The following is a 24,596-nucleotide window of genomic DNA, read 5'->3' as shown; positions in this document are numbered from 1 at the left end:
CCATTCCCCTCATTCGCCGTCGCGGCGTGCCTCGTTTGATTGGCATCTGAATAGTAAAATAACTCTGCACACCCTCTGAATGGCCAGTGATGAGCGGGAGCACGAGGTTCAAGTGTGATGATTAGAAAATGTCAAGGCACGGCAGTTTATTTTTACGGCACATTTCCTACTAAGAACTATTTTAAAGTCCTTTACTCAAATATAGGCAAAAGAAAGAAGAGAATTTCAAAAGTTAAGAACAGAGATGTAACATTGTTCATGATGAGCATTTAAGGTTGGAGTACAGAATATAAACTTTTAACCTGGAAGTCTAATACCCTGTGCAAGTTTGTTCCACTTCTGTGCATCATAAATGTTGCTCCTAAATATTTAGTTTGCTGACTGGAAACTGTTAACAGAGGCTCATATGAACAGAGATGCACATTGACCCTAAGCCATTAAGAGATTTATCTCATCATCCACACATCCTTATCGAGATGGAGTGCGTTCAACGTCGTGTCTGTCGGGCACATTTGAATATTAATTAGAAATGTTATGTGGATTCCGTACCTGCTCGGTGTAAAATGAGTCACTTGTAGCGAGTGATTATGTTCCCTCTATTGTCTGCTTAATTGATTTTATTCTTGCCTGTTTTCCAAAATGAACATTTATTTCTCAAGGTTGACATCACTGTTAAAAGCTGGAGGCCTCACACACGTTGAGCATCCTAGACTGGATAGTTTGATACCAAATTGCATAGTGGAAAATGGGCATTTTAAATGTTGCGGATTATACTGCCATGAACATTTAGACTTCATGAAAGTGGTGTTATTGATTATCTAATTATTCACACTTTGCTTATTATGCTGCCCTTTATATTTCTTAATAAGCTTCATAGAGTAGAGCTGTTGAGTTGCATGGAAGGAGGAGGTGTTTCTGTTGTTACTTCAGCAATACATTAATGTATGCAAATCTTCAGTAAACATACAGTATATTGAATAAAATTACATTATCTCTGTTTCAGACGGAATGATTTTGTTTTGTTTTTTTTCACCCTTTGGGATTCGGTCACTTGAGCTGATTTGATCATATCTCATCAGCTTTGACCTTGATTCAGCACTCCACTCCCTGCCGACCCTCCCATCTGAGCGCCACGACAGCTCTTCATCTGATTATATTCAATTAACAATACCCCCTGCACACACACACACACACACACACACACATTCACGAAACCCTGTTTGATTGTAATTACGATACAAAAACTCAAGGAAGGTTTAAGGAGACGGAGCTCTCGCTGTGCCCGTGTGCTTCTCATTTAACTGCACGCACGTGGAGTTTTCTCATAAAGTTGCACTTCGGAATTTTAATTCCTTCAGATGATCCATAGCTCTACCTTTTGACTTTGAACGATGGCACCTCTCCAAAGTGATTTGTCAGTTCACTGAAGCAGCGGATTCGGATTCAGTTAGGATAAAGCCTGTTTTTCATGTTTTCTCTACGTAAGCAGAGGCTCCGCTAAGTCATCAAAACCTCAGATCTTGTCCTTTGGTGCCTCTCCCTGTGTTAATCGCACACACACCGTGTTGCCCTCTGTGTCACCATCACACCACCCATTAGCTCCTAATGGAGTGAGACGGTCAGGCTGTAACCTGACCTGCCTGCGCCTGCTGTGGTCCTGCAGGAGGAACCTGGGCGGAGGCCAGAGGGGCGCTGCTTTGTGTGGACTCATTTCTCTAATGCCACGCGCACATGTGATCAGTGTGGCAGAGGAAGATGATGCGTGACGATGTGGAAGAGGCGGTCTGTGTTTTTGGTTATTATCCAGCTAAACAACAAGAAATGTGACAGGAAATAGACAAAGAGTCAGATTCAGATGCTGTCACACTGATGTTACTGTGAAGCGGCAGCTTGTGTCGTGTCTGTTGTCAGTATTAGCATTAGCAGTGATTTTGGCGCAGCAGCCTGCAAAGGAGCTAATAACATCCAGTAATGATCTGTTATAGATCAACTTGTTTACAGCAAATCTACTCTCTGACCTAACCGGCCTCATGCCATCTGTTTTCCTACATGACATTGCCCCAGACTGGTGTATACAAGCATGAGTGTGTGTGTGTGTTGTCTGACGGTGTGTGCAAGCGCGTGATGTGTTTTCCCTCCGCTCACTATGTCTCCACTCACTCCAACTACTAATAACTCAAATCAGCACAAAGTCACACTCCCAAATGTGTGTGTGCATGTGTGTGTGTGTGTGTATCAGTCTGCACTTTCACAGCAACTGGAGGATAAATGCTGGTAATACTGAATCCAGCTCATTTAGGTTAAGTATTTAATGATTTCTGGTGCAATTACACAGCTGAAACCACATCTGTGTCCATTGTTTTTCAGGCGTGCACACACACTTGCATGCACAAACACACACACACACACACAATATTATTGTTATTATTCATTTTTTGCAGCCTCTCATGCTCATCACCTAACTGATTGGCCTAATGAATGGAGCTCTGTGGACGGTAATGTGTCTGAATGGGCCACTCGAATCATTACCCAGCTGACATCTAACACAGGAGGGACAAGGTGGAAAGGAGTAGTGGTTTTTACTAACATAAGTAGACATTTGGATTTCAAATGCAATCCACTCTCAGAAAAGCAAAACGATTGATAGTTACTTTTCAAAATATGGCAAGTAAACAGCCAAAGCCAGTAAGTTTAAAAACAACAACAACAACATAAAAACAGCTTTACAGATAGAGTGATCGATGATTTAGTGTGTAAAACCATAAAATAGTAGGGCTGAATTTATTGCTGAATTATGATTAGGAGGATTCAAATGGTATGTTTCTTTGGCAGCACTAAAATTCACACGTGACAGGTATCTCTTACAGTGATCACGTCAGATGCCAGTGAAGAAGGTAAACTGGGAGTCTTATGAGGAAACATACCTGACTGGCAAATAAGATTCGACTTCCAGCCTTTGAAAATTTCTCTACAAAAAAGCACATTGAAGGTTGCCCCCCCGAACATGTTATCTGTAAAATATTAAAAGCCCACACAAGCAGCAAAGCAGGAACCTGGAACAAGCAGTGATTGAATTAAATAATGAGTCATTTATGTTGTCAATGCGTCAGAGACTGTGTGCTGTAATTTTGTTTAACGTTTCTACCCTTTGTAGTGTTTTCTTTTTGCCTAAAGTGGCTATAATCTATAACCAAGGTCATTCATGGGGAAGAAAAATCAATTACTGCAGGTTTAATTCATCTGCTTTTATTCTTTTTGTTGAGTTTTTTAGTGTTAGTTGTGTTTATTTTGTGGAAGTTGTAGTTTCAAAGTTTTAACACTTATTTAATATGGCGTGATGGTAGGAGCCCATCTGGTGATGAGTGTAAGAAAGATCTACAGGTGATGCTTTTTTTTTCTCCTTCTAAAACACCTTTAGGGTGTGAGTGACGTTGGTTCTCCATGGCAACGGCGAGTACTAAATGTCAGTAATGTATAGTTTTATATATCAGCAAGCTCAGCTTTGGTGGAAAGTGGGATGTTTACTCTGAAATAAGAAATCTGAGCTGAAATATATGAAAAAAAAAAATCAGGGAGGAAATAGTTTAAATCTGTTGCAAAGGGGAGGAGACAAAACTAACCGGTCAACTGTCACTAATTTAAAGAATAATAATGAAAAGTACACATTTCCCCTTTCAACCATTCGTGACATCACTTCAAAACTCCTCCTGTCCTCACAAAGAGGGAAGTGACAGGCTGAGAGAAAAAGGTGAGGTGTGGTATGAAAGTCTGATGTCAAGGGAGGGCAGATGGGGAGAAGAGGAGGAGGAGGAGGAGGAGGAGGAGGAGGAGGAGGGAGAAGGAGAGGCAGCCTGTGGAGGAGAGAGCCACAGGTGAGAGGGCGCCAGCCTCGCAGCTCTGAGTTAATCACTCCTTCTATTTCTCTGTCAGATCCCGGGAGGGAGAGGGAGGAGGCGGAGGAGGAGGGGGAGGAGGAGGAGATTGGAGGGGAGCAGCTGGCCTTGCGACGGCCACAGGGAAAAGAAAGCTGATTATTAGGCTCTGGCTCTGACTTTTGAGTACTGGAGCTGCTGCATGTGTGAGTTCGCTCTGCGTCGGGTGTGTGCGCGGGATCGCGTGTTTTGGGTGTGCGTGTTTATGCACATTCATGAGAAAGAGGTTATGACTTTTTTGGGCGCCAGGGGAGCACGCGTTGCTGTGAACGAGTGTGAGGCATGTGTGTGTGTGTGTGTGTGTGTGTGTGATTGTGTGTGTGTGCGTCATGTCCACATGCCTAACAGGACCAGTGTAACCACCACTGATGTGTTTGCACTGCGGGAATGATGAACGAGCTGGTTTGATATTTGTGTGCCGGCCTGAGAAATATGAGGCCTGGAGCTCCCCCATCACCCACATCTCTCGCTCCTTTGCTCCATCTTCCCCCTCTCCCTCTCCTTCCTCCTCCTCCTCCTCCTCCTCTCTCAGCCTCTCGGGCATGTGTGATTTATGAAGAGTTTACCCTCTCCCTTTATGAGTGTGCATAAATAATAATGTGACTTGTCACTGTGCATAGTGCAGTACCTCAGCTGGTGGCTCGCTTTGTGCGTGCGCGCGTACGTGTGTGTGTGTGGTTTTATGTGTTTATACACTCGCAGTTGGAGCACACATGCTCCATCACTGTGGCTGTTGCGACAGATGTGAGTGTGTAGACGCAGGGGGCGAGAGAACGATACCTTTTTTGTTTTTTGTTTTTTTGCCTTTTTTGGCAGTGTGCCTGACCGGTAAGCTGTTAATAATGCAGGCTGGCAATTTTTTCTTTTCTTTAAAACCTTTACTTGACTTTTATTTTTGAGTGTACGTGTGTAGTCGTCTCACCATAAACGAAGTCAAACACAGAAGTGTGGATAATCATAGATCATAGAGCATGCGGTCTTAGAGGTGGAAAAACACAGTTCCATTTAAGTGGAATTGTTTCAAGCTCGGAATATTGCAGTTCTCCTGTGTTCACCTGTTGAATGTCGCTCTGCAGTGGGCAGAGTGATCCGGTTTTAACTGGCTGAACAGACTTAAGTGGGAATGCCAGTCCAAGCTGCCATTTTCCAATGAAAAATAACTGGAAAGGCATACTTCAAATAGCAATTGAAGTATGCCTTTCCAGATAAGGAAACAGATAAGTTTTTTTGTTTTTTAAAAACAAAACAAAACAAAAGCTTAGGTTCTCACAGGCTCTCACAGAACAGATTGGCTGCAGTGTTTTTGCAGAGTCTTGAACATGCTCCGTCCTGTTGCTACGTTGTGTTGTACTGAGAAAATAAGGAACTGTAAGTAGAGCGCTGAGTTTCTGCAGATACACACACACCACCTTACACTTTGAGTTGGTCTATGCATGTTTTAGTTTATTATTTTCTACATGATCAAACACTTCAGTGAGGGAGAATTTCATCATTGGATACAATAATAGCATAGGACATAGTTTTTGAGTTTCTGTGAGTCTTTTTTGTCATTTTGTAAGTTTGAAAGTGTGTTTTTCTTCTTTTCTCATCTATTTGTATTGAAAAGGGGGAAACACCTTCCAATATATTGCAGCCAGTACATCATAAAGTGAGAAATGACAACACAGCCGAGCCTGCTCACTCCCTGACATTTGGCAGTGTTACCTGTCATCCCTGTTGTTATTTAGCTATTTCTGTGGAAGTGGTGTTAGAACTGGGTCATAATTTGCTAAATTTACATGAATGCAAATGCTTAGACGGTTGCATTGACATAGTGAGGAATTTACTGTGGTTAGATCAGTGTGTCAGGAGCATCAAAGAGACGTTATGTTCGATGTGGAAGCACTAGCTGCTATCTGGAACTGCTGGCATATCTTCAAACGCGCAGGAAGAAACATTTAGAGGATCAGGTGGTGATGTTTCAGTAGAAGATTTATTATTTTGAGAGAGTCCCTTACCACAGGCTTGACAAGTTGGATTGTGCATCTGTTTGCTTCAGTTCATGAGTGGGAGTCCGTGTGGGTCTCTTCACCCGTCTTTGTCTCTTTGTGGCTGCTTCTCTAATCTTACACACTGCTTGTGCGTGCAGTCATTTGGGTGACTGTGTGTGTGTGTGCAGGCCCAGAGCCAGGTGTGTGTGTGTGTGTGTGTTCCTGAGAGGTAATCCCCCACATCTGGTAGTGTGCTGTATAGATTCAGGCTGGAATAGAAGCAGGATTAGCCCTGCTCTCACCGGTAATACAACCAATTTTCTACTTGTTTAAATAACACAGGCCAAACATTCCACTGATGGTCCCCACGGTGCCCTAGAAAACGTATATGCATGTGTGTTTTGTGTTGGTGGAGTATATACAGTTTGTGCCCTTGAACGTGGATTCTTTTTTGTTTTTTTGTTTTCTACGTGTTTGAGTTCATTTCAGTATATCTTTGTCTGTTTCCACACTGAAGGAAAACATCTGCACAAAATCAGACCAAACAGAAGCTGTATGTTATATTTCAAATACCTGTCATTTGTTGTTTTGTGGTGTTTTTTTGTACTTCTCTTAATTGCTGACCAGACATAACCAATGTCACGTCATCGATTCACTATATAGACAAAAGTATCGGGGCACCTAACTGTTACACCAACAAGGACTTCAGTGACATCTCATTCTAAACACACAGACAGCTTTGCAGCAGCTTCCACTCTTCTGTGAAGGTTTTCCACAAGATTTTGGAGTGTTTTTGTGGGAATTTGTGCCCATTCATGCAGTAGAGCATTTGTGAGGTCAGACACTGATGTTGGACCAAAAGGCCTGGCTCACAATCTCTCCAGTTCATCCCAAAGGTGTTGGATGGGGTTGAATAAGTGAAGTTCTTCCACACCAAACTCATCCAGCCATGTCTTTATGGAGCTTTGCTTTGTGCACTGGGACACAGTCATGCTGGAATAGAAAAGGGCCTTCAACAAACTGTTGCTACAAAGTTGGAAGCATAGCATTGTCCAAAATGTCTTGCTATGCTGAAGCATTAAGATTTCCCTTCATTGGAAGTGAGGAGCCGAGCCCAAACCCTGAAATCAGCACTCTAAGTGTCTGGATACTACAGCTGCTTCAATGGAGTTTGAGAGAAAATGCATTAACTATCATTGGTATCAGGATTTTGTGTAAGTGACTGACCATAAAAGAGCAAGTTCCTTAAAACAAAGCAGCATTAAACGACCAATCAACAGACCAGAATAGTGTGTAGAAAACTTCCAGGGGGGGAAGCCGGCGAATGTGACTAAACATAATGTGAGCAAAACATTACCAAGCCAAGTCAGATAGATAGTCAGACTACACAGATTTAGCAGTGGCGGCTGTTAAACACTGAAGACAACACCTGCCATCGTCCTACGCTCCATCATCGACGTATGTCTTTTGTTACTGTTTTGATCGAGATACCCAGAGAGACAGAAATCACATTCTGACAATATATGATAAAAGATCAAGTTAAAGAGCAAATGCAGGTCATGCCAACTTTCAGGCTTAGTACCTAGAGGCATACTGGGAAATGCAGTAAATCAGTGAGTAAAATAGAAATTTCTCCTGACATGAACAGAACACGACACATTAATGTACTGCACAGCGGTGTGAAAATCTTGGATCATCCAGTCGGTCTTACTTTTCTCTCAGCTCACTTTTATCGCTAATTACAATTAACTGCTTGTGGATTTAAAGCGGCAAATATCTGTCTACGCTTTTTTTTGTATCAAATTGATTTTAATTTCTCACGTGATGCCATGGATATCAAGAGCCAAATTTCAGAGCGAGACTCCTTCACCCTTCTGTACCTGTGCGCTGTCAATATTCATCACGCTCTACAACCATGGAGAAAGACATTCTCTACACATCGCATCTGCTCTTTGTTGAACAGCATCTAATTCATACACGGAGGGCAAATTTCAGTCGCCGCCTGCGAACACTCGACTTCCCAGTCTCTTCACACCTCAGCCGCTTGAAATTCAGAGAATGGAAAAACAACACCAGATGCACAAATACGCAGCGAGGAGCCATACAGTGTGGAGAAAGTGTTTGTTTTTCGTGCGCAAATCCATCGGTTGACTGTAGACTGCAGTCTGAATCCTTGCAGCGCTGGTGCCATCAAAAACATAAACACCAGGTCAGATTGTCAGGTAGTGAAGGCCTTCATTTTCTGCAGTCAAGACACTAAGAGTGGGAGGTTTATTCCCTGTGATTCGGATTTTAGCGCTTGAAAAAGCAGAAGTCTGAAATAGTCTTTGTAAACCTGTACTTTAGTGAACAAAGTGTGTGTGTGAGTCAGAAGCTCTCTCTTTTTCTGTATACTGTATATATGTGAGTGTTGTTTGCGTGTGTGTGTGAGATGATTGGGTTACCACACTACTGTCAGAGATGCTGCGCGCTCCTTCTGAATTATGCATCTCTCGTTCAAAGAGAGAATGAAGAATAGCTCGAGAGGGAGAAAACGGAGGAGAGGACGGCAGTCGTAAGATAAATGACAACAGCACAAAAGCAGAGCATCTCAATACACTGGTACCACACACACACACACACACACACACACACACACACACACACACACACAGAGCAAGCCCAGACAGCGATGAGAGAGGAAAAGAAAAATGGCTTGATTAGTACCACCGAATGAAATAGGGGAGTGTGTATGTTTGTTTGTGATGGTGTGTGTGTGTGTGTGTGTGTGTGTTGCTCATGCTTATGTAAAGGCCGGAAGGTTCAGTGGCACCAGCATCATGCAGTAGTGTTTGACTAAAGCAAGGTGGCACTGTTCATCCTCTAACTATGAGATGTGTGTGTGTGTGTGTGTGTGTGTGTGAGAGAGAGAGAGAGAGAGAAAGAGATTGTGTTCACATATTGTCTAAACCATTTGAGTTTTCACAGTATTTTGAAATAACAGCATTATACAGTACATGAATATCACTGATTGCACATATATATGTGTGTGTGCGTGCGTGTGCCTATGCTGAACAGACAGTTTTCTCCCCTCCGTGTGTCCCATGCAGAACGAACTGTATTTGACTAATTAATTCTTAGCAAGAACATCCATTATTTAAAACACTCAACTGTTCCATGTGTGTGTTGTAACGTGTAAACATCATCTCCTGTTTACTGTCAACAGCTGGGTTCATTTCATTTCCTGGCTATTAAAAATTCAGAAACGAATTCCGCATCTGATTGGCTGTTGGCCTTTGTGAACACAATCCTATAAACGGCGATCATAATAATGTGTCCGTTTATTGATTTTGTCCCCGTGACAGAGAGGTCAAAGGTCAGGCTTGGCTACAGTGCAGCGGCCTGGACGCTGCTGGAGAGTCAGTGCTGTGCGCAAGCTCACTTGAGCGGCGTCTAGGTTGCCCACTTGTACACAACTCCGCACAGAAAGACAAGTGAGCATAGCAGATCAACGATATACCGAAACTGTTGCAGCAACTCGCAATTATGAGGCAAAGAAACAGTGATAACCCACCTAAGTCTGATGCAAAATGGGGTCACGCGGCTTGACTGTACAATAACTTGATACCATCTGAATACGAGCACTGCCTAATGAAAATAAAGCTAAATAATGTTAGAGGATATGTGTGGGTGGGTGTACTCTTTACTTGCTGTGAAATTGAGTAAATAAGTGTGTATTTGTGTGCCGTAGACCACATATATTGCAACATTTCCTAACTCTGAGCCCGGAGCAACGTGCATGGGAATCCACACAGACACACACTGTTTATCTTCCTCTCTCTCTCTCTCTCTGCTTCACGCCTGGTATTGTATACGGCTTTCATGTATGTCATGATAATCGCTTTGGCTCTGCAACACACACACACATGCAGTCCTCCCAGCTAGTCTGGTCACGTTGAATACACACGCTGCGTCTTGATTTACAGACGATCATAACACGACAGCATAAAGGGTTCAGCCATTTGTATTTGCCACGGGTATCAGTGTGGGCTTCAGAGTGTGTGCATGGTCTGTGTGTGTGTGTGTTATGGAAATGAGAAAGGGGGGTCACATTATTCAGCAATAGTTGACACACAGGCTCCCCGGGTCCATATCAATATCCCCCCACAGACGCAGCAGGAAAAATAAGGCGATTTGTTTCCTAGAATACTAATGGCGGTCAGGAGGGACTGAGAGGAACCTGTGTGTTAAGTAAACACACACTGAACCGTTCAAGGTGTTGTTCTTCATCCCGGGGAACAGGGTCCACCAGAAGAGCATGTTGGTGCTGCGTTTAAAGGACTGAATTTCAAACTGCCTTTTGAAAAACAAGCTTTTCCCTGCTTTCCTTTCTGAGTACTTTACAGGATTAATGCTTGCAGTCCGTCCTGCAAGGAGCAGCTGACGAGCTAATCTATTCAGTAAAAACACACAGTTCACTCAAATTTCAGGCAGGGCAAAGTGTTTCGTCTCTTACCTGCGCAAGTAGATGTAGTTTTAGTTTGTTAAATTGCACTACACCACGTCTTATTTTCTTTTAGCTGCTTTGGATTCAAACTTGAACTTTTACATTCCTTTTTTTCTCAACTCAGTTTGACCCACGACGGCACCCATCATCTGTCAGCTGTGTTGGCACCCTGCTGATCTGCATAGATCCGTTTGATAATTATAGTTCAATTTTGTTTTGTAAATTGTGATTTTTTTTTTTTTTATTTATCAGGTAGTCAAGGACCTGAAGGAAGATTTTGGGTTAGAGAACAGTCTATGAAGGTCCTCATTAAGATTGAGAAGCTTTGCCCCAAAAAGGCTCAATTTTCCTGTACTTGAGCTTTCCAAATGAAGCAGTGCATGATTCATTTGTTGATACTTCTGTATTTGATTGAGTGATGAGTGGAAGCAGCGGGGCGGCCTTTCATCAGCATCACTCCCTGCCTGTGTCAGCCATAAAGAAAATAAACTCTCCGAAGAAGCGAATCATCGCCGCCCCTCCGCACATTAAAAGAACTTGTTGTTGTTGTTGTTCAAAACGAATAAATCGCTTTTGAGTTTAGCTCGTCGCTGTGTCTCTGTACGCGCTTTACCGACGCGCGCGCACGCATCGCATTACGCTCGGAGACTTCTCCTTTGATTGATGCTGTCAGTGAGTTTGGAGAAAGAGACTGAGGCTCGGGAGGGAGGAAGATAAGGAGAGGAAGAGGAAAACAGATAAAGAAGAGAGAGAAGGAGCTCAAGAAGCATCCATCAAGCGCCGCAATCAGATTGTTTTCCTGGCGTTCGCTCTTTTCTCCTTCTCTGCATCTGCCAGCTCCTCAATTCCTCATCTTTGTTTCACCCACTCTCTCTAATGCTCACTCACACACACACACACACACACACACACACACACACACACACACACACACATACGAATGCAGCAGACGACTCCTTTGCATGGCGTCGGCCAGGTGTCATGAGGATATTGAATCACGGGAGGTTGAGGTGAGAGGCGGCGTCACAGCGTGATGGATGATCCATATTTCGCCGTCTCCTCTGTGCTTATTGTTTCCACACGCTGAAACTCTCGCGTGCGCACACACTCGGCCTCCGTGCTCCTGCTGTTGTTAATTGACGTCCTCCACTCGTCTGTTGTTTTATTCCCATCCCTTGTTCCATTGCAGTTATTGCTTTTCATTAAGTGGTCATTTCCTTCTCCTGCACCGTCTAATGAGAGCGTCACGCCGCCACGCACCCATTTATCAAACCGTGTAGCCGCGATGGCACAGCCTCGCAGTCAACACACACACACACATATTCCCCTTCACTCTATCTGCCATCATGTCCCTGTCTCAATTAGGATTGTTTGTCGTTCCTCTGCCCTCCTTTCCCTGTTCATTTGGCCGCCCCCGTCTCCTCCCGCCGTCTCATTGTGGCAGCCGTGTCATTGTGTTTGACAGCTTCTCATTCTCGTGTCAGATCTCATTTGACTGCTAATTTCATACGCACACACCTAGACTCACCTCGCCTCCGAACCGGCCTTTGCAGAACGCTTGGTTTTCCCCTTTGTTCAAAGAAGAAGAAGAAACTTGTGTTGCTGATGGCGGCGTCTGCTGGTGCGTTATGCGCTGAAAGAGATTTGAGAGTGAATGAGCTGTGAATCCAGCTCTGTTTGCTTGTCTCCACACACGCACACACAAACACACACGCATCTGCACACTTGGCAAATCGAAGCAGGTTGCATCCCCACTGTTGGCAAGATAAATCACATAACAGCCTCACTGTGATCATGGCACAGTGGAGATGCTATATAACCTGGCAGCGTGCTCGCGGCTTGTTCACATGCCAGAAATCTCATTGTTTAGACTGCCATGCTTATCCTGAGGACGTTCACTTCAGATCGGTGTACAATATGGTTCGTATTTCAGAATATTTCAGGCCGCGCTTTGAGTCCGTCTGTGTGTCTTTTTCAGCTGGTGGCCGTGTTCGACGACGTCCAGCGTGAGAGGACGGACAGTCCCAGAGAGAGCTTGTCCAACGGATACTCCACTGCCACCTCCAGCCCTGAACCCCTCCAATACCTTCCCCACCTGCAGTACAAGGAGACAATGAAAGGAGAGATTGAAGTCAACGAGGCCATCCTCAAAGCAAGTATGTCCAAACTGCTGTAAATGATTTTATATGCATTTGGTGTTTGATTTTGATTTACAAGTAGAAAATACCAACAACAATACCAACAACTTTGCACAGTAGGTTCAGGAAAGCACACACACACACACACACACACACACACACACACACATACACACACCATTCATCTGGTCATCAAAGCACAGAAATATTCATCAGTGCCCTGCCCTGTCACCTTAATTATTTCTTTCCATGTTGCCGTCCAAAGACAATGTAATCTGCTCCCAGTGTTTTACATTTAGGACAATTCAGAGAGGCTTCTGTTGTAAACAAAGTGTCAGTTCTCTCACTTCCTTGTCTTGAACAGAGCTTACAGATTGTTGCCTCTATTGAAAGCCAGCCCAGTTTGTTCAGCCACCCATAAAGCAAATCATCTGGCTGTACTCACACATAAATATATTAATATATAACATAATTGGGTCTTGGGTAAACCCCACCCACCTTGTTCTTTTGGGAGTTGGAAAATGATTTATTTTCAATGGATTAGAATTCAGTATCCCTGTTCTGGGTGTGGTTTTGAATGTAAGAAGTTTCTGTGAAAATCTCAAAGCTCAATCAACACTTTCACAATTTTCGCACATGTGAGAAAGTGTATCATGGTGAGGCAGCAGGAGGTGCGTGTGTGAATGTATGCGAACGAAAAGGTACATTTATGGAACAGCTGTAAGCTGATCCTACTGTGCAAAGAGTAACGTGATGGCGTGTGAAAACAGATGCGGTGTTGACGCAGCGTTCTCTCCTGTCGTCCTCGCTTAACGTTCCTTACTTAGTTTGTTGTTCTTGGTTTTACACTTTGCTCAGACTGAGAGCCACAAAGGCAGCAACAGAGGTATTTCTTTATACTTATTATTGATTGATTTACTAAAAGCTAGCAAAAGGGAGGTCTTTTAATGTACTTGACTGGATAACATGATGAACGTGCTATTCTTAATTATTATTAATTGTGTCTTGTTAGGCCTTTATCCATCCTCTGTTGCCAAAAGCGTCTCTCTGTGCACCATTAAGGTGATGGACTCTGACTCTGTCATCTTATAGCATGAACGAGCCTTTCCAGGGCTGAGTCATAGAGCCACACTCGCAGCCAGTCGCCGTCTCGCTGATGCAGAGTTCAGTGAGAGCCCCGGTGAGACAGCGAGCAGATAGACAGGTCTGAGGACAGAGGGATGAAGAATGAAAAAAACACAGCTGACCCTGATCAAAGATGACGGCTCACTCCGTTTAGCAAGGGTTCAAAATATCATCAGAATGAGATCATTTCTCTTTTCGAATGGTAAAGAAAAAGCCAAATGTCACGGGGAGAATGTGTGCATTTATAGATTTAGCAGACATATTAAAGTCTTATCATACCCAACTCTGAAACCTAATTTAGGAAAGACTAATAAGGCTGCAAGAAATGTTTTTATCCTTCAGTGATGCCTCATTCACTCTCTCCTTTGTCATTTTCTGACCTCAGATTCTTGCATTCCCCTTGATACTTGGCTTTTCTCTATTTTTATCTGCAAATACAACAGCAGAAAAGCCTAAAACTCCAATGTCAAGCAGACTTAAGTGTGTGTCATACCACAATGACTAAATACATACAGCACTTGTTTCCTCGTCCTTTAAATGGTTGTGTTTTATGGAAGAGTGTCAAGAGTGATAAACGATGTTTTGTATCTTCTTGGTCTGCTTAACTCCTGCAGGGGAATTCTGTGTTTGCCTATGAAGTCAGAGGTTAGGGTCAGCTGAGAAACAAAAACACTAAAACACTTCTGAGGCTGTTAACAGTTCAGTGACTTGATGAAGGCCGCTTCCACGGGGCAGATCCCAAAAGATAAGTGAGAATGGCGGTTTTACTAACTGTGTGTGTGCAGATGATGCTATAAAAACGCCACTTTTAAATTTAGATGTGCGAGGAATGGCAGTCAGGAAGTAAAGAAGTTACTGGGTCTCGGTGCTCCTCCAGAGACCTAAAGGAACCTCGAGACAAGTATCTGCTCTGTCTGGGCCTCAGTCTGTTCTGGCTATGGATCTTTTTGATGGCTATGTATTTATTAATGTTTGTATGACAACAGACAAAGTGCAAGATTAAGAACAAGATAAAAAATTAAGTGGTCTGCCTCATCACCGGGTCACCCTTTCATTTTCCTCCCTCCATCTGTTGGCTATAGAAAAACAGTGTGACCCCGCCCATACACACATACATAGGCACACCTGCCCTATGCCACCCCTCTGTCTCTGCCCACTTTTGCCCTATGCCCTGCTATCTGCCCCCTCTCCTCCCATTTCTCGCCTACTCTACTATTCAGATTCAGCCACCTGCCATCCAGCTCACCACCCAGCCCTTGAGACCCTGACCCCCACCACCACCAAACATTTTCTCTTCCTGTCCCCATCTCTGCATGGTTTCCAGCTCTAACTAGATTAGCGCTGTAGCCTGTTAGCATGCCCAGGGTCCAACCGAGCGTGAATGGACTAATTCCAGCTTCCCATCACCCTGTCTTTCACCCAGTGGGACCTCTTCCTGCCCCCCCAGTCCCCCCCCCCCACCACAACCTGCTCTCCAGCCCTGTTGAACCCTGACTAACTTAGTTATGATTTGACCCTGTGACGCCCCTCATATAGAGCCAGACTCGCACATTAAGGCAGCTTTTGTCTTCCGGACATACATGCACGCACACACGCACACATACATACGCGCAATTTGACAAAAGGACCCCAGCATGCGAGTTAAACAACCCAACGCACTCAAAACCAGTCACCCATCCACTGCTGGGAAGGTCTTATGGGGGAGTGTGTCTCTGTGTGTCAGTTGTTAAATGGGTGTTACATCACCTCTAGTATGTGGACAAACATGACAAGCACAGCGAGATTTGAACTCTCTTTTAGTATACAAATCTGAATGCATATATATTTATATATGTGCTTTACAGACTGTCTGACCATTATCTTTAACTGCTAATAAACAGATTAATCCCTTCCTCATTTCAGACTTTGTACACATAATCAGCACAACTTCCTCTTTCCAGTGCGTGCACACAGGATAAATGTCTATAAATTTACTTCCAAATCATATAAATAAGACACTCCGTGTAATATAGTTGTATAATATCTAGTTTTTTCATTTCCAAAGTACAGAATGTCCCAACAAAAATAAGTGAAACTTTTTAAGATGCACAAATTGTTGCCTCTAGTAGACAGTATAATATAATATAGTATGTTCATGGTCAGATATTTTCTGTGTGTTGGAAACCTTTGGACAATCGTACAATTTCTTTACCCTAACAACTGTCCTTAAACACATATAGTCCATTTGACATGCCAAATTATGGCATTACTAATTATCCTGCCAGTGCCAGTGTGCGGCATGCCAGTGTGTAGTGACTATTCCATAAGCCTCTAAATAACGGGAGGGGAAGCAGCCAACTGTTCAAAAGGTTAAACAAGATTAGCTAAAAGCAATGCAGTCTGGCAGAATATTGTGTGCCGCAGCTGTTATGTATTTAAACACTTTAAATGGGTTATCTTAGTCGAATTTAAGTCAACTTTAGATTCAAAAAATGACCTCATAGCTGTGTTTAGTAGGGACATTTTCATAACTTTATTCTGCTCATGTGGTGTCACAGTTATCCATAGGCAATAAGGCTAGAGGCTGTAGGATAATAAGATGTGTTACACTGGCGACAACTCACTTCCAGATGTTAACCCGTTCCTCAAAAAAATCATGTAAACTGGGGTTACGGGGAAAATCGGGTCACTGCAAACCATGTGAACAGATTGATCACGCCATTACCTTGAATCCAATTATTGACGATAATCTGGTTATAGTGTGCATGTAATCGCACTGAGTGGTGGCCGACAAGACGCAAAGTAATTCAGTAATCAGTCAGGCATCAAAGTGTTTGTGTGTCAGCTTGGGCTGTTTGTTTGAACAGGGTGATTGGACTTCACACTGCCCCAGTGGGATGATTAGACCTACACTGATCTGCTGCTACACACACACACACACACACACACACACAAAGAGAGTCCTTATCACATCATCCCATGAGCAGACTGAGCCGGGCTGCTCTATCGATTGAGAGAGAGAAACAAGACCACCCTGGCCTGTGGCATGAAAACACACACACACACACACACACACCATACACACATGCTTCCACGTGTAAACTCAAAGGCAAACAAAGGCACAGTCGCACGCAGTCAGACAGAAACATGATGCATACTTGTTTTCATCCTGCCCTGGCAATGAACTAGCACTGTGGCATTACAGAACTTTCACAGAATGAAAACAAGAGGAAATTCTTAAAATAAACTTCTGTGTTCCCTGAATTGCATAAGCAGCCTAGTTAGGCTGAGCGATGCAGATGGAGAGATAAAGAGTCTGAGGCAGATGAACGCAGAGTTCACAAGGCCTCTTCAAGTCTCTCCAAATGCACACATCTCAAAGGAGAGATAAGGGAGGAACGTAACTTGGGTGTGTATCACCGTGTTACCATTTGTTTATCTGTCCTTGAAGTGGTCACCGAGATGATTTTGGTCGGTGAGGTCTGTTTAAAGTCGCAGGGTACCTCGCGGTTGTGGCTGCACAGCTCCATCAAATTAGCAAACCTAAATTACAGTTTTTTGGTGCTTCCACCTCCTCTCCACCCTTTTGGCAGGAGGCTGCATCTCTAACGTCAGAAAATGCCTGCGATGTTAAAATAAGTTAAAATTCTGCTCACATTGCCACGGAGGTCATGCATGATGTTCACATTGCCACGCTGCTGCTTTGAGACCGACTTTTAGACCGAATCTCTGTCCCTAACATCCACAAAGTTTTCATTTTCATCACTGAATCAAATCCAAGATCTGTTCTAGATCAGAAACAATTTGGTAAAATAGCTAGATGTGTAATATTTCATTTTTTGAAATACTATAAATACTTTTGACATGCTACGACATGCACCTGTTGACGAAAACCTCAGATTAGTTACATTATGTTTCCCACATCATTTCGAACCATACGAGATTCGACTGGCGTTCTCTGAATTACGTCATCTCATTGGACGCTTTTCTTCTCATGGCCCCATGGGTAAAGTCAAGATTTATGATGTGGAGGTGCCCAGGGCAGGCTGTTGTTCAAAATTAACTTCCTCTGCAACTGGCAAAGGTGACTAGTAGGTGGAAAAAAAAGATTTTTTGCCAGCAAATTAGAACCAGAATCTTTCCATCAACCAAGTCACATTTGGTTAGTAATTTCTCAGAGGCAATCTTGTTTATGAGTGTCCAAACGGTGGCTGACCTAAGAGAGTTAAAACTGTCACTCTCATCAATATCGCCGACCCTCTGTGACACCGCTTGACCCCCGCCCCTCCCCAGGTCAGTTCAGTTCAGAGGTCAAAGTTACTGACCCTCAGGTTCCTTCACATGGAACAGGCCAGGCTCCCGGGGCTCTAAGTGGTGGGAGGATTGATGGAGGCAGATCTGACTCCGATGGATAAATGGAGGAGGATTTATGGGGCTGACCGCTGGGTAATGGACCCTGACTGTGACCATGGAGCAGCCTTGGTCACTTAACAAAGTCGCATCATTGACATTGTGGTGATGTATAAGTCTGTATTTGTGGAGCTCCTTCTGAAAATCCATTATAGGCACTTTGGAAATAAGCCCTTTCTTACAGTTCATCATTCAGTATCTTGAAAATCTACAGGATTCCGTCTTAACAGGTGCTATTATTTAGCCCAGGTGGCAGTGCAGTAGTAAAGGTATTTTGGCACTTAATGTACCTTTTGTCCTTGCAGTTTCATTTTATGCTGTGCAGTTCGTCACTGTTTAAGAGTAGGTGTCAACTCTTCCCATATGGTGGGAAAATTCTTTGCCTTAGCAGCCTTGGCTCGACTCAAATGTGCGAGTGTGTATGCGGTTACTTTTTCAAAACCTGATACATGCTTGTTGTTCAGTGTGAGAATGTGTGTATTTTTATCTGCGTTCACTTCCCATGAGAGCTCCAGACAGGTGGGTAGCGGAGGGAGAGTGAAAGAAGCATCAATTAAGTTTTACTGCTTTCTATTCCCGGTTCCTCTAAACTTGTAAACCTTTGCATATGTTGGTCTGGGAAATGTAAAGAAGCTGAAGTAGGGCTTTCTGAGGTTGCATTGTTTGAGTGAAAGTCCATAAGGCTCAGTCATCGAGAGATGGTTTAAGGGCGAAACTGTGATCTAGCATCGCAGCTCACATTTTTCTCACCTGGTTGATAGTTTGTAGGCACCCCCGTTGTGCTGCCAAAACAGCCCTGACCTGCCTGTTGAAGGGACACGGGACCTCTGAGGGGGTATTTTGTGGTCACCAGCATTGAAATGTTGGGTCTTCTGGGTCCTGTGCGCTGAGGGTGGGGCCTCGAGGTGGGAGGGTGGATTTGGCTTATTCCTGTGCATCTGCAGGACGTTGTTGTGGTCTTTGAGACTGTCCAGCTGGGGGGAGGGCTGCTGCTGCTGACGGGCTGTTCTGGCTAATTGGTGTATATTTAAATAAATATACGGTCAATGCTGTGACACATTGACTTTCGCCCTAAACATTGCTCTGGATCAATCCAAATGCAAAGTAGTTCGTGCACACTGTCCATGTCTGTTTGCCTCAAGCAGCAGATGTACCAGCGCTGTCTCCTTCAGCTGCAAGTTAGCAAGCAACCTCCACCCTGGCCCTGCGTGGGCAGTGTGTATCTGTGTACTTTAGGCCCCTGACTGATGAACTCCCATTTTTTTTCTGATCTGATCTCCCACACCTCCTCTCCCCCGTCTTCTTATTCCTGCACATTCTTAAACTGGGCAAACACAGATTTGTCTCTCAAATGTTTAACGTTTTAAGCCTGGACACACATCACGACTAGAGCGAACCCGCTTACGCTTTTGACTTGACTACACGTGCAATCCTGCCGGATCTAAAATTCACTTTGTGTTCAGTCGGAACACACCGTGACAAAAGACTCATTTAAAAACATTGACCTATTTTTAGATGCACACAAGATTAATAGATAATCAGATGGAGGGAGCAGAAGCCGTTGATATGTTCAAACGCTGTGTGATGTACTTCTCTGACGCCTTTTGATGCCAGCTATGAGAAGATACCTGTTTTTTTTTCTCTCCAGATGTTTCGGTGTTAAATCAAAGCACGTTTTATTATTGCAAATCACATTTTATCGTCTAACATTTGTACATGAAGTCCGCTTTTCTAAATCAAATCGGACCCCATTCTGTTGGTTTCCTCAGAAAACTGGAAGGAGAAACATTTTGAAGCTTTCTCTCTTTCTCTTTTTTTTATTATTATTATTTTTTTTTTTGCTCACCTTTGTGTTTTTAAATGTTTACTTTCAGAAGCATAAAGAACAACTGGGATTGGTAAATAAATAACTTATGATTAATAACACTCATTAGACAAACTTGAGCACACGATCAGATGACCCAACATGTGGAGATTATTTGAGCACAGAGACCCACCTGCCACTCCTCCCTCTCTCACTCGTTCTCATCCTCTGCTCTCTCTATTCCGACCACGTTAGACCAGGACCCTGTCACTGACCCTCCAAAGAGAGATTGATTACAGGAAAGAAGAGAATTTTGTTTGCCTTCCCTCTCCGTGTCTCTTGGTTTTCGAGGTTCTCTCCCTCCTTTCTTCACTGTCACCATCTCCCGGCTCTCTCTCCCTTCCTTTTTTGTTGATCTCACACTCTCCCCCTCCTTTTTTCTCTCCCCTGTCTTTATTTTCCTCCTCTGTCGAGTTACATTTGAAAACACCCTGCTACGGGTTTTACATCCACAACTACCAGTCTGCTCCCTTTGGGGTGGATATTAAAAGCAAGAGGCAGCACAAAGGTGCAAATTAGATTCTTTTGAATTGTTTTATTGTGGATTAAGACCTGCCCATGTTACCTCTCCCTCTCCCATCTCCTCTGAGCTGCAGGGAAGGGCTGTGGTAAGAGTGTGTGTGCATGTGATTATTCGTGTGTTTGTGGGCATGGAAGCAACAGCTGGTAGTATGAAAATGTACACCATGGGTGTGGGGCTTGTGTAATGGTTGGGTGGTTGCTGGCCCACTCAAAGAGTTTATGAGTCATCTTAAAATGAATTACAGTCCTTAAAAAAGTCATTTTCACCATACAGAGACGGATTTGTTTGTATTAGATGTTTTTTTTCGAAACACTTAATGTCCCATTTCCTGTGTCCATTTTCTTCAGAATTTCCTTTGTTTTGTTTTAAAGTGTCGTATTAAAGAGCCAACAGACACTTTCAGTTTTCTGTTTTTAAGTGCTTTGGTGAAAGTCTCTGAGCCTCAATAATGCTTGTTTCAACAAGATGCAGGCCAGCTGCTCTGCGTCATCAAAACACTCTTCTCCTCTTCCTGCGTTTGCAGTTTGAGAAATGGAACAGAATTCGACTTCTTTGCCACAGCTGGCCAAATGAAAGTGTCACAGTGCAAGCGAACAACAAAGTGACCTCCAGCACTTCGTCTTTTTCTAACGTTGTCTTTCCCCACGCAGACACACCTCTGTTGGTGAGGAGCAGCAGTGACTCCGCTTTGGCTCCGCCCTCTCAGACGACGACCACGCCCCCATCTGATGACCACAACAATGGGTCTCCTGAGCCGGTGAGCACAGTGCCACAGTGGCAGGAGTAGGAAAAAGCTAAAAACAAAACAAAAAAAAGCGAGATGCTGATAATAAAATCAGCCATTTTTCAGGTAGCCTGTATGTGTATTCCTGTGCTATTTAATTGCTTTTTCTCGAGGCAGCGATTGGCGCAAAAAGTTCAGCAAGTGTCAGTGTCCTACAGTTTAAAATGTTGTTTGAAAGGCTTCAAATGTTTTAACTAAAAAAAAGAGACAAAGGAAAAGAGATGAAAATGTCCAAAGAATATAAAAGGGAGATGAGCATCTTTAATTTCCATGACGTCTGTGGCGCCATTCCCTTGTAGCAAACAGAGGAACTCAGTGAATACTGGTCTTGTGGCCCAGCTCCACGCCCCAGGCTGCACTTAGAAAGGGATCGTCGTTTCAAGTGCTCTCCTTCTTCTCCAAACAGGGCCGCCATTAAGGAAGACTTTGTTTGCTGCCTTTTCTTGCCCCTCTGTGTTTGACTGCGTGTGTGTGTGTGTGTGTGTGCGCGTGGCGGACAGAACTGAGGCTATGTGAGGTCACACTCTTAATATGTGTGTTAGGGGGAGCTCAGGTAGAGTGAGGGAGTCTTGTTGTTTACCCCCGCCGTGTTCGACAGAGCAGTGATTAAGCAGAACTCAGGCATCAGCGGGCGGCGAGTAAACACAATGACAAAGCCCCGTATTTGCTGTCCAATAAAACGTCAGTCCTCATCTGCTTCAAACAGCACAGCCAAACCTAGAGTGAACAGGCTCGTTATACATGATTGAAAATATCCTTACTGTTCGACAGTGTCTGTCAGTGGCTCTCAATCAGTCCATCACTTCAGTCAAGACTGTAGTATCTGTCTCAATATCTGTTGGATGCTGCTACAGACATTAATGAGCCCCTCAGCATGAGCTGTAATAACTTTGGTGATCAGCGGATTATTAAAAATAATATGTGAGCACGCTAGCATGCTAAACTGAGATGGTGAATGTAAATATTTGTCGCCCATGCGACAGCTTCATGCAAGACTGTAGACTCTCTGTCTTGTTAATACATTAATAAAGAGAATAATTTGTACGTGTAATTGTACCTTAGTTGAGATTCAGTCATTTTTCAGAAAAGAAGCCATCTTTGTAGTTTTTCGCAGCTTTCTGGAATAATGCAGGGGCATTAAAAGAATGTCAAGTGAGTTGATACCCTGATACCGAGTGAGACTTAGACATTTACATGGCACAGTAATAGTTCCATTGCTTTTATGGGTTTTTTGCATTTTTGAACTTAATCATTTCACACCTTAATCGTTTCATTATCTTACCGCTCAGTCCTAATCTCCATATTTAATAAGAGTTACGAATGTGCATGTAAATTTGATGAATGGTCTCAATGCTCACATGCAACGTTGTTGAATGAGATTTGAGTAAGGATCGTTTTCTTGCCGCTGAAGTGCTCGCCCTTCCTCTTGAGAAAGCTCACCACTTCTCTGATCCTCATCAGCCCGGGTCAGGGAGAGTTTCAGACCGGTCGCTTGTCATCCAGCTCGTCTGAAAAGTTGACACTCAGGAGATGGAAGGTCCCAACGGTCGCTGCCGAAGTGGAGCCGAGTGGGTGAAGTGACTTCCCACGATCGCACTTTAATCTCCACAACGGCTGTGTGAACTGTCACAATACCACAACCCTGAAGTCTTGCAATATAAAAATCAATCATCTGTAGGTGAAGTACAGTAACCTGTAAACTGAACAATCTGTTCAAGACTTGGAATCCAGACTGTATAGTCCACATATGACCCACAGAGCGCAGAGGACGACAAAGAGTAAATGCTGCCTTATAGTGTGTGAGTGTGTTTGTGCGTGTTTGTGTGTGTGGCTAAGGCTAGCAGGCCGTCACAGCTCTTGGGCATATTGAGTCTTGGGCCTGATGGACTTCCATAGATCAATACGCTATCACCTCATCCTCACTCATCCACTGTACTGCAGACCTCCTCCTTATCTCCCTCCACATGCTCACTTACTCATAGACACACAACACTTGCAACTTAAACACACGCACACACACATCTGTCCCTCTTTGTCTTGGAGGAGGTATTGAAAGCTAGATAAAGTGTAATTAAGGCTGATACAGTGATAAATACGTGCCCTGCCTCTTTTAATTGATTTTTCTGCCTGCTATGGTGAAGGCCAAGGTTGGCCCACTTCTCTCCGTCTTTGATTCTCATGTAGTCCGTGTGCATACCTCTCCAAGACTTTCTCTCTTTATCTGAGGAGTTAATGAAACCGGCAAAAGGCTGAACAGTGCTAAACATGCAGCCGGCCCTTTAATTGATTTAGGCTTCCTGCCATGTACGCACCTAATAAAGGAGACGTTTAATGTTAGCCGCTAACAGCACTAACCCGTGGATTCTTTCTCTTACGCTCCTCTCACCGCCATCACTCCTCCTCCTCCTCCTCCTCCTCCAACCTCCTAATCCTCGTCATGTTTCTTCATCCTCCCTTTCTGTCCTGCTGCCTCGCTCTGCCTCCCACGTTTTTTGGCTGATTTTCAGCACCTCGGGGGTGCACTGATGCAATACATGTTAACACAGCAGAAAGTCTGACTTTAATATGTTACACTCTGTCCGATGTTCCTTCAGCCGTGATGTAAAAAGCTGACACCTAAACTACCTAAACCAAAGTCTGCAGTTTTTCTTTTTTCTTTTCGGTGACTGTGTGTACAGTGTCTCATGCTGGCAGCTGGGTGCCGTGCGTATCTGTGTGTCTATCTGCCCCTTGAGGATCTTAAGGCATTAGCATGTGTAAGCTTGTGTTTCTTACAAGAGAACATAGGTGATGCACTGCAGCCACAGTAGTCAGTTGATGTGATGGATATGACAAGGGTCAAAGAGCACTGGCTACTACACTGACGCTGTGATCCTGCAGTGTATATACATACAAACACTCCTTCTTCTAACACACGTGCACACAGTTTCTCAACCGCCTGACGTGTAGCAGATGATTCCAACACTCAGAGGAAAATGCACAAAAGAAGCACACACCTCATTACTCATCGGTCCGAAAACAACCACACACGCAGACTCACACACAAACACCTCATCCCTCATATGTCTGCACACCGGCCCGTCACTCACACGACTTACAAACGGCGACCAAAAACACCAAACCACCGTGGCAGCGTGCAGCACAATAACAGAGCACACAACCTGTTAATTGCGCTCACATGGGTTTGCATACAGTGTCCATCCTGGGACCGCCAAGCCTGTCACATTCAGATCACTCAGTGAAGAAGAAAACAGATTATATAAAACAAAGCAACTGAAAATCATGGTTTCAGTGGAAAATGTTCATGTTTTCTTTTTTGCTTGAAACATTTTAATTGTCTCATAGTTTTGATTCTTTCAAGCTTTTGTGCTCAATTCACATGGGA

At 43.8% G+C, this 24,596-nt stretch overlaps 1 protein-coding gene across 3 annotated transcripts in view; it reads left to right on the top strand.

Moving 5' to 3' along the window:
* Positions 1 to 24,596, top strand: part of pard3ba (par-3 family cell polarity regulator beta a) — a 138,253-nt gene that overhangs the window by 13,449 nt on the left and 100,208 nt on the right. For all 3 annotated transcript variants that reach the window (XM_046382253.1, XM_046382252.1, XM_046382250.1), the window contains exons 3-4: positions 12,367 to 12,544; positions 21,078 to 21,184. In XM_046382253.1, coding sequence (XP_046238209.1) covers positions 12,367 to 12,544; positions 21,078 to 21,184 — 285 coding nt within the window. The remainder of the gene's footprint in view (positions 1 to 12,366; positions 12,545 to 21,077; positions 21,185 to 24,596) is intronic.

This window comes from Scatophagus argus, chromosome 24 (genome assembly GCF_020382885.2).
Source record: "Scatophagus argus isolate fScaArg1 chromosome 24, fScaArg1.pri, whole genome shotgun sequence".
In the NCBI taxonomy this organism is placed as follows: domain Eukaryota; kingdom Metazoa; phylum Chordata; class Actinopteri; family Scatophagidae; genus Scatophagus; species Scatophagus argus.
The sequence above is the reverse complement of the archived record's forward strand: the minus strand, read 5'-3'. Positions and strand labels throughout refer to the sequence as shown.